The sequence below is a fragment of the Lucilia sericata genome, unplaced genomic scaffold, assembly GCF_015586225.1.
Source record: "Lucilia sericata isolate MDLA Ls3-8-SP2 unplaced genomic scaffold, ASM1558622v1 Contig000310F_arrow, whole genome shotgun sequence".
Taxonomy (NCBI): Eukaryota; Metazoa; Arthropoda; class Insecta; order Diptera; family Calliphoridae; genus Lucilia; species Lucilia sericata.
The window spans coordinates 20,393-31,996 of NW_023994334.1; the positions used below are offsets into that span (position 1 = coordinate 20,393).

General features: G+C 27.6%; 1 protein-coding gene across 1 annotated transcript; it reads right to left on the reverse strand.

The window, feature by feature from the left end:
• Positions 1-6,045: 6,045 nt before the first annotated feature.
• LOC119603511 (protein peanut) lies at positions 6,046-9,731 on the reverse strand. Its single transcript, XM_037955553.1, has one exon. It carries the CDS (start codon positions 9,267-9,269, stop codon positions 7,653-7,655), a length of 1,617 nt encoding a protein of 538 aa, XP_037811481.1. The 5' UTR covers positions 9,270-9,731; the 3' UTR covers positions 6,046-7,652.
• Positions 9,732-11,604: the final 1,873 nt, after the last annotated feature.

Below are 11,604 nucleotides of genomic sequence, written 5' to 3' on the forward strand. Positions count from 1 at the left end.
GTAATAAAGTAAAAAAAAGTTTCACAATTGGAAACCAAAAAATAAATCAATAAAATAAAAATGAAAATGTAAAAGCTTTAACTTATAAGCAGAGGTCGCTGTACTTGTCAGTCTGCTGTCACCCTCCCTGCGTCCGTCTGTCCCTGAATGTTTGTAATTGAAAACATGTTATAAAAAAAATTCCAACCATAACAATTGTCTGACCTATTATAACCAACAGCTATTCAGTCAGTCAGTCAATTTTAATTATTGCTCATTGATCGTTTTGGTTTTTTTTTTTTTTTTGTTTCTGTATTTTAACTACAAATGATGGTTTCGTTATAGAAATTGTAAATAACTATAAATTGTTTAGTTTAGATTTTTTTTATTTGTTCATTAAATAGCATAATTTTTTTGTTGTTGTAGTTGTTGCAATTGTTTTTATTAAAAACTTTCTGTTGTACTGCCGTTTATGTACAATACGAGTAAAACGTTTTTTCAAATTTTATTTCTTTATATGATTTTATATAAAGAAGTTGATTTTAAGTGGGTATTTGCTATGGTAGTTGTTGCTGTAAAATAAATTTATTAAGTTTTTTTTATATTGTCTATATTTATAGTTAATATAAAATTTTCATTAATGGTCGTTTGGGGGGAAATTATGTTGCATGTATGTGAGTGAGCGAGAGTTAAGTAAATTTACATTTAGAAGAGCTTTATACATGCAAATCTAATTTAGGCAAGTTGGACTGATACCATGCCCTACATATACATATTACTAAAATTCATGATCAACTAATTCTTGTAAAAACTCAGTTCTTTTTGATCTATATTCTAGCCTATACTAGACTATAGACTAGACTATAGTTTAGTTCATTATCTCGTCTATAGTCTAGTCTATGTCTAATCTATAGTCTAGTCTATTGTCTAATCTATATTCTAGTCAATAGTCTGATCTATAGTCTAGTCTATAGTTTAATCTATAGTCTAGTTTATAGTCTAATCTATAGTGTAGTCTATTAGTCTATAGTCTAGTCTATAATCTAGTCTATAGTCTAGTCTATAGTCTAGTCTATAATCTAGTCCATAGCTAGTCTATAGTCTAGTCTATAGTCTAGTCTATAGTCTAGTCTATAGTCTAGTCTATAGTCTAGTCTATAGTCTAGTCTATAGTCTAGTCTATAGTCTAGTCTATAGTCTAGTCTATAGTCTAGTCTATAGTCTAGTCTATAGTCTAGTCTAGTAGTCTAGTCTATAGTCTAGTCTATAGTCTAGTCTATAGTCTAGTCTATAGTCTAGTCTATAGTCTAGTCTATAGTCTAGTCTATAGTCTAGTCTATAGTCTAGTCTATAGTCTATATCTAGTACTATAGTCTATTCTATAGTTAGTCATAGTCTAGTCTATAGTCTAGTCTAATTAGGAGTAGTGTAGTCTATAGTCTTAATTTATAGTCTAGTCTAAAGTCTAGTTTACCTATTGCTTAATAAATATAAACTACCACCCTTCACAGTGTAGCGTACACAACAGACAAATACGAAAAAATATGACTACAAAAAGAAGAAAAAAGAAATTATTATAAATTTGCATTTTTTTTTCAGCCGACATATAGAAATTTTATATTTTAAATGAGGTGAATGAATTAATAATTTCGAAATTGTAAGAAAAAAAATTAATAAAATATTATTAAATTGAAATGCAGACTTTAATTCTATTCCCTGTAAATTACTACAAAAACAATTATATTATAAAACTGTGATTGATAGTGTGTTTTGAAATCAACTCTAAAACCATATGGTTGTTATGAATAATACATTAGTTATTAATACTTAGAATTACTTATGACTCAATTAAATAATTCTAAGTCAAAATCAAATTAATAAAAACCTTATTTGTTGTTAAATGGTGCCGTTTGGTTTAGTTGTTTATAGAATTTTTATTTAGCTTATTATCATAATTAAATATTTAATAAATTTTGCAAAGATATAAATTGTAAGTGTAAACAGCTATTGTTGCAGTTTGTTTTTCTAATAAAACAAATTGCTGTTAGTTAGAAAATGAAATTACAAAGGAAAAACTAAGATTAGAGCGATGAAATCTTGTATTTATTCTCTTAATGTTAATATATTATTGTGATCTCAGATCAAGATATACGATCACGTAAAATCGTCTTACTAAATGAATATTCCGATTTTTCGTTTAGTGGCGTCTATGTCGAGATAGTAGATTTCCATTTGAAAATCCTTTCAGCTATGTATATGTCATCGACTAGACTATAGACTAGACTATAGACTAGACTATAGACTAGATTATAGACTAGACTATAGACTAGACTATAGACTAGACTATAGACTAGACTATAGACTAGACTATAGACTAGACTATAGATTAGACTATAGACTAGACTATAGACTAGACTATAGATTAGACTATAGACTAGACTATAGACTAGACTATAGACTAGACTATAGACTAGACTATAGACTAGACTATAGATTAGACTATAGACTAGACTATAGACTAGACTATAGACTAGACTATAGACTAGACTATAGACTAGACTAAAGACTAGACTATAGACTAGACTATAGACTAGACTATAGACTAGACTATAGACTAGACTATAGACTAGACTAGACTAGACTAGACTAGACTAGACTAGACTATAGACTAGACTATAGACTAGACTATAGACTAGACTATAGACTAGACTATAGACTAGACTATAGACTAGACTATAGACTAGACTATAGACTAGACTATAGACTAGACTATAGACTAGACTATAGACTAGACTATAGACTAGACTATAGACTAGACTATAGACTAGACTATAGACTAGACTATAGACTAGACTATAGACTAGACTATAGACTAGACTATAGACTGGACTATAGACTAGACTATAGACTAGACTATAGACTAGACTGTAGACTAGACTATAGACTAGACTATAGACTAGACTATAGACTAGACTATAGACTAGACTATAGACTAGACTATAGACTAGACTATAGACTAGACTATAGACTAGACTATAGACTAGACTATAGACTAGACTATAGACTAGACTAGACTATAGACTAGACTATAGACTAGACTATAGACTAGACTAGACTATAGACTAGACTATAGACTAGACTATAGACTAGACTATAGACTAGACTATAGACTAGACTAGACTATAGACTAGACTATAGACTAGACTATAGACTAGACTATAGACTAGACTAGACTAGACTATAGACTAGACTATAGACTAGACTAGACTATAGACTAGACTAGACTATAGACTAGACTATAGACTAGACTATAGACTAGACTATAGACTAGACTATAGACTAGACTATAAACTAGACTATAGACTAGACTATAGACTAGACTAGAGACTAGACTATAGACTTGACTATAGACTAGACTATAGACTTGACTATACAAATAACAAGGTAAAGCTGAATTAGACTATAGACTAGACTATAGACTAGACTATAGACTAGACTATAGACTTGACTATAGACTAGACTATAGACTTGACTATACAAATAACAAGGTAAAGCTGAATTAGACTATAGACTAGACTATAGACTAGACTATAGACTAGACTATAGACTAGACTATAGACTAGACTATAGACTAGACTATAGACTAGACTATAGACTAGACTATAGACTAGACTATAGACTAGACTATAGACTATACTATAGACTTGACTATAGACTGGACTATAGACTTGACTATAGACTAGACTATAGACTTGACTATACAAATAACAAGGTAAAGCTGAATTTCTCTAGAGTATGACCAACCCTAATCCCGGTTCTTTAACCCTGATAAAAATAGTCTCGGTTGCAATATAAACAATTAAAATTCTTAAATTTTTTTTTTTTTTTTTTTGTAATATTTAATATTTATTAAGTTTTTTCTTTTTGTTTTTATTTGTTGTTTTTCCGATTTTTTTACAAATTAAATGTAAACGTTGTTGTTTTTTAAATGTATTAATTATTATTAATATTATTTTTTGTTGTGTTTCTTTTTTATATTATGAGCAATAATATTATTATAATTATTTTTATATTTATTTATATATTTTAATATATACTTTAAAGGGGGGAGTTTAAAGAAAGGAATTTGTTTTAATGACAAAATTTTTACGTTAAGGTTGTTTTTAAGGGGGGGTTTAACGTTTCAAGGATTACAAGTGGGGGGTTATATGTGGATATGGTTAACAAAGCTAACTAGAGACTTAATTATATAAGTTAAATTATGTTTTTTTCATTTCATTAATATTAAATATGTGTTTTTATTTAAAAAAAATTGTAGTTACAAGCTACAAAGCTACAAAGAGGCTTAATTTGTGGCTGAAGACAGTTTTTTTTTTTTGTTCTTTACGTTTTTTTAATTAATTTATTATTAAATATTTTAAACTTTGATTTTATACTTGGTTTTTTATTTGTGTGTGTTTTTGTGTATTTTAAATGACTATTTAGCAATTGTTTTAATAATTAATTAAATATAGAGTTTTTGTGTGTGTGTGTTTTTTTCTGTTAATTGTTTATTAATTTATTATTAATAATAAATTTTTATTTTTTTAAATTAGTTTTATATTAAGTAAATTTTTTATATAAAGAATGTTGTTGTTTTTTTTTCATTTAATATGTAATAATATTTGCCTTTTGTTGTTGTTTTTTTAATGCTATTTAGTACCTTTTCAAAAAGTGAGGTTATAGTTCTAAAGTAAAACGTATTTTAAATACATTTTTTAGTATTTGGGCCAAAAGAAAATTTTGATTTAATTTGTTAGTATGTGTGTGTTTAAATATAGTTTTTGGTTTTTAAGAAATTAATTTGTTATAAAAAAATTAATTTTAAATAAACTTTTTTAATAAAGAAATGTGAATCTCTAAAATGTACTAAATTTGTCTTCAAAAAGGTATTTCAACGTTTTTGACTGACATTTCAAAAAGTACTTTCTTGAAAAAGTACATACTTCCAAAAAGATTCTATTTGGAATGATCAATGTTGCTGTCTTCAAAAATTTATGTTTAACTTTTTTTTAAACAAATTTTAAAAAAGTACTTTTTTCAAAAAAGTACCATTTTTAAGAAGTTTTTTATAAAAGTACCAAAAGTATTTATATTAAAACTTACCAAAGGTACTTTTATAACACATAACAAAGGTACTTTTTTTAAAAGCGTACCAAAGGTACTTTGGTACTTTTGGTACTACATATTAAAACTTACTTTTATTCTTCGAAAATATACTTTTTACTTTATTCGCAAAATTTCATCAAAAAGTACTTTCTTCTTCTAAATACAAAAAGCTACTTTTTGAAGAAAATGTCTTCAAAAATGTCTTTCAACTAGAAAATTACAAAAAGTACTTTTTTGAAACAAATAATCACTACCAAAAACGAAAAGTACTTTTTGAAAAAAAAGTACTTTTTATAAATTTCAAAAAGTACTTTTTAAAGAGAAAAGAAGTATGTACCATTTTTATGAAGCAGAATACAGCAAAAGGTTCTTCAGGAAAATTACAAAAAGGTACTTTCTTCAAACAAATTATATTGATCACTACCAAAAGCGTACTTTTATGACTTTTAGAATAAAATTTAAAAATAGTACTTTTTTCAAAAAGTACCAATTTCAAGAAGCAGAATGTTTCGAATTGTTTGGAAATATAGCAAAAGTTAGGTTTAGAAATTTCTATTAAAGGTACTTTTGTAAAAAGGTACATCTGGTACTTTTTGAAAAAGTAGTTTTTTTTTCAAAGAAGTACAATTTTTTAACGAAAAACAAAAAGTACATTTTTTCATTAAGAATGAATTTTGGTGTATAGCTTTTTATTAAAAAGTACTTTTTCCCAAAATTTTCAAAAAATAATTTTTGGTACTTTTTTTTAAATTTATGAAAAGTACTTTTTTCAATAACATTTCTTTTGAAATAATGAAAAATAAGTTTTTCAAACATTATTAAAAAAGTACTTTTTTTAAACATTTTCAAAAAGTACTTTTTTTAAACATTTTCAAAAGTACTTACTGAAAAATAAGTTTTTCAAACATTATTAAAAAAGTACTTTTTTTAAACATTTTCAAAAAGTACTTTTTTAATAATTATTTAAAAGTACTTTTTCAAGATTATTTCTTTTGGGAAACCAATTACGATATGGAATGAATGAAAGAAGTTACTCTTTTCAACAAAAGTACTTTTTTACAAAAAATGTTCATAAAATTAATTTTTCGAAAAGTTATTTTGACGAAATATTACAAAAAAGTACTTTTTTGATTAAGATAAGTAAAGTTTTAGAACTTTTCTTAAAATTTATTACATGTACTTTTTTCAATATTTATACAAAAGTACTTTTTCAAACTTAGTTCTTCATCGAAAAGTCATAAAACGAAACAATATAATACGAAAGTTACAATAAAGTACTTTTTTTCATATATGATCAAAAAGTACTTATTCAAATTAGATCGAAAAATACTTTCTTTTTAAATGACAAAGAAGAGGGTCCTTTAAAAAAGGTGAAACAGTTTATAAAAGTACTTTTTTCAAAAAAATATCAAATGGTAAGTACCTTTTTAAAAAATTTTCAAAAAGTACTTTTTCAAAAAATTTTCAAAATTATTAAAAAAAGTTTGTTTTCAATATAAACACAAAGAGTTTTTCTTAAAAAGTACTTTTTAAGAGAAATTTTAAATTTTCAAAAATTTTTCAAAATTTAAAAAAAAAAAATAATTAAAAAGTGTTTTTCTAAAATATTACCATTTTTCTCAAAAAGTACGTTCTTTCAAAATGTTCAAATTATTTTCGAAAAAATGTCTAAAAGTGTTTTTTCTGAATTTTGGGGGAAAAAGTACTTTTTAACAAAATTTTCAAAAAGTACTATTTCAAAGAGCACTTTTTCCAAAATTTTTTTAAATTTAAAAAATCATCAAAAAAAGTTTTTTCTTAAATATTTCCCATAAAAGCATTTTTTTCAAAAAGTACTTTTTTTCAAAAAGTACTTTTTTTAAAAAACTCCAAAATTTCAAAATCTTCAGAAAAGCCTTAAAAAGTAAAAAAAAATTCCAAATATAATTAAAGTTTGTTTTTTTAAATCGTTTTTTATTTCATCTTAAATTTTGTTTATTTGGCGTCAAAAAAATCGTAGTAGTTATTTGTTTGTTTTTATAATACATACTTTTAAAGATACATATTACTTGATGGTTGCAATGTAAGCAAACGTAATAATTAATATTTTTATTTGTTTAATTTATAACTTTTAAAACATTAAAATTTGTAAGCATTTTGTAAGATATTTCTTTACTAGAAAAGTTTATCTAAATATAGCGTCAATATAAAATTTTTAACATAAATTTTTCGTTTTTTTCTTTGTTTTTTAATCTAAAAATCTACATTAATTAATAAATCGTATAAAAAAGGGCAGCAGAGAGGGAAAATATATATATATAATATAAAGAAAGGGGGACAGAGTAGAGGCAGGGGAAAATAGAAATAAATTTAAAGTTTAAAAATAGTAAGTAAAAAGTTTTAATAAAAATAAATTTCCAAATGGTTTTTAGGAAAAAAAAAAAGAGAGGGGGGAGGAAAAAATACTGTGCATTTTTAAAGAATTGTGTTTGTTGTTGTTGTTGCGGTTGCTTTTAGTTTTCATTTAGTTTTTTAAGAAACTCTAATTAAAACAGACCCTTCTTCTTTTTCTCCTTTTTACCATCAACATTATCTGTACTGCTGTTGGCTCCCAAAGAACGACGTTTCAGCTCTTCCAAAGTTATATGATTGACATCTTCCCATTCTTTGCGTTCACGCTCAAATTCTCGGCGTTTTTCTTCTAGCTCACGTATCTGTAGTTCAAGAGCCTTTTTACGTTCTTCATGTCGTCGTGCTAGCTCCAGCTCGGAATCTTTAAGTTTTTGCATTTTCTCCTTGACTTTCATATCGAACACCTGCTCCATTTCGGCTTCCATTTTCTTCATTTTCAATTCATGTTCCCGTTTTTCTTCCTCCATTTGTGTAAGAGGGTTTTTGTTGGAGAGTCGTGCCTTGCCATCGACTAAGCCCAGCTCGGAGAGTTTGCGACATCTATAGTTTTCATAGTGGACATTGTTAGTGACATCCTTAAGATCCTGCAGATGGGTGCGTATGACCATATTGCGTAAAGCTATAAAGTCACAGTGAGACAGATTCTCCACCTCCACTAGACCCCAGGGGTAACGTCGTCCTCGTACCTTCTTGCCATCAGCTAGTTCAACTATGGTATTGGCTCCCACCACGGCAAAAGGAACCCTTGAGCGTAGATTTTGTGTGGTTTTGCTGTCTTCGGCGGCATCTTCCAGGGTAGAGGGGAAATCATAGATTTTTATCTTGTGCTGGGCTATTTCATTGAGTATCTGCTTCTTGAATAAATGAACCTCATCAGGTGTCAGGGTATCGGCTTTAGCTATGACAGGAACCAAATTAACTTTATCCGAAAGACTTTGCATGCAAGCAATATCCAAGGGCCTTAAACCATGGCCCGTGGGGCCTATAAAATACAAGCAGCAGTGCACTCTATTATCGGGTATCTGTTTGCGATACACCCTGGACTCAGCGGTCAAATATTCTTCATACTTAGAGTCTACATATTCCAAAATGGGCACCCAACAATTGGTGTTATCCACACTGTCACCAAAACCAGGAGTATCCACCACGGTAAGGGTGAGATTGACACCATTTTCTTTTAGTAAAACCTTTGTGGCCTCTACAGCCACTGTTTTCTTTTTTCTTAAAGAGGGTCCCGGATATTGCTCTGAATTATAGATGTCCGATAGAAACATGGAATTGATAAGGGTAGACTTACCCAAACCACTAGCGCCCACCACCATTAGAGTAAATTCAAAGCCTCGTTTGACGGCCTTACGATACACCTGATTGGGCAGATTGGCGAAACCCACATAACCAGCTATTTCCATGGGTTTATTGCGTACTGGCAGGGGAGGCTTTTGCTTTGGTTGTGTCAATTGCTGCTGCTGCTGTTGCTTGTTTTCCTGTTCTTTTTCTTGTAATTCTGTTGACAACTTATTGGAATCATTATGGCCTACATTATTGGCATCAGCATTACCCGCTACACCACCATTGGCTTGTTGCAGCGCATTGGCTTTGGACAAAACACTAGTACCAACACCACTGCCTGCTAAGGAGGGTGGCAGGGTGTGGGGTAAAGCCGGGGCAGGTTGTTTATCTCTCAAAGCCAATTGTGCCAAAGTGCTGGGCAAAGAGGATATGGCTCCATTTGTTCTTGGGCTGTTTTGCATGGTTTTTCTTTTATTATTTTTTTATCTAAGGACAAACACAAACACTTTTTTCCTTATATTTTAATTTTATTACTTTTTATATTTTCTTTTGCTTTTTATCCTTTTTATATTTTTTTAATTCTTTTCCTTTTTTTTATTATTACTCTACTCTGTAATCACTTCATGTCACACCTAAATTTCTGCAATTCCTTTTTGTAATTTGTTTTCTTGTCTCCTTTTTTTCTTGCGTTTTCAACTATTTCATTACATGTTTCTTTTAAACTTTTATGAAATAAATTTGCCAAATATTTCGTTTTCTTTTTACTTATTAACAATTTTCTTTACTTTTTCTTTGTTTTATTCTTTAAAAAAGTTATTAATTGTTGTGGTGTCTTTATTAAATTTCAATCTGCTTGCAATCCAAAGAAAAATTTCACACAAAATGCGCTTTGTAAAGTGTTTTCTCCAACAATAAAAAAACAACTAAAAAAAATAATAAGAATTTATAACAGTATCGTTAACAAGAGACAACAACTAACAACAAAAATGTCAAACCATTCGCCTTACACAAGAGTGAGTGCATAAGCTATAGTCTCTCTGCAAGTATTACTCATTTTTATTTGTTAACTTCTCTTTTGCGTTTATCTTTCTTTATATTATTTTTCATAAGTGTTTGTATGTACGAGTGTGTGTATGTTTCAGTTTTTTTTTTTTTTGCTGGACGCTTGTTTTTGCTGTTTCTTGTATTTTTATTATTATTCCAGATGTTTAAAATAAAAGCAAATATAGCAAAAATATTGCCTGGTATTGCCAGACCAGAATTGTTTGCTTTTTTGGAGGGAGCTAATGTTATTTATGAAGAAAATTAAATAATCAAGAAAATCTTTAAATTTATGAATTAATAATGAAATAATATATTTAATAATGACATAAACTATGGGTAAAAATGCTATTTAAACAATTATATGTTTAATTTATAGTTTTATTTAGAAAAATAACTTATATTTTCCGGCAACATAAGAAAATTTGACTAAAAATGGTATTTATAGGAACAATGTTAGAAAATAATGGAATAAATATAATTTTAATTGAAAAATTTTTTAAATGTCGAACGAACTTTTAATTTTAATGGAAAATTCGAACAAATTTTAAAGGTTAGAAGAAAGTGTAAACTAACTAACTAACTAACTAATTAACTAAAATAACTAACTAACTAACTAACGAACTACTAACTAACTAACTACTAACTAACTAACTAACTAACTAACTAACTAACTAACTAACTAACTAACTAACTACTAACTAACTAACTAACTGAATACTACTAACTGACTAACTAACTAACTAAGCTAACTAACTAACTAACTAACTAACTAACTAACTACTAACTAACTAACTAACTAACTAACTAACTAACTAACTAACGACTAACTACTAACTACTAACTAACTAACTAACTAACTAACTAACTAACAACTAACTACTAACTAACGAACTAACTAACTAACTACTAACTAACTAACTACTAACCTAACTAACTAACTAAACTAACTAACTAACTAACTAACTAAATAACTAACAACTAACTAACTAACTAACTAACTAACTAACTAACTAACTAACTAACTAACTAACTAACTAACTAACTAACTAACTAACTAACTAACTAACTAACTAACCTACTAACTAACTAACTAACTAACTAACTAACTAACTAACTAACTAACTAACTAACTAACTAACTAACTAACTAACTAACTAACTAATTACTAACTAACTAACTAACTAACTAACTAACTAACTAACTAAACTAACTACTAACTAACTAACTAACTAACTAACTAACTAACTAACTAACTAACTAACTAACTAACTAATACTAACTAACTAACTAACTAACTAACGAACTAACTAACTAACTAACTAACTAACTAACTAACTACTAACTAACTAACTACTAACTAACTAACTAACTACTAACTAACTAACTAAACTAACATAACTAACTAACTAACTAACTACTAACTAACTAACTAACTAACTAACTAACTAACTAACTAACTAACTAACTAACTAACTAACTAACTAACTAACTAACTAACTAACTAACTAACTACTACTAACTAACTAACTAACTAACTAACTACTACTACTAACTACTACTAACTAACTAACTAACTAACTAACTAACTAACTAACTACTACTAACTACTAACTACTAACTAACTAACTACTAACTAACTAACTAACTACTACTAACTAACTAACTAACTAACTTACTAACTAACTACTAACTAACTAACTAACTAACTAACTAACTACTAACTAACTAACTAACTAACTAACTAACTACTAA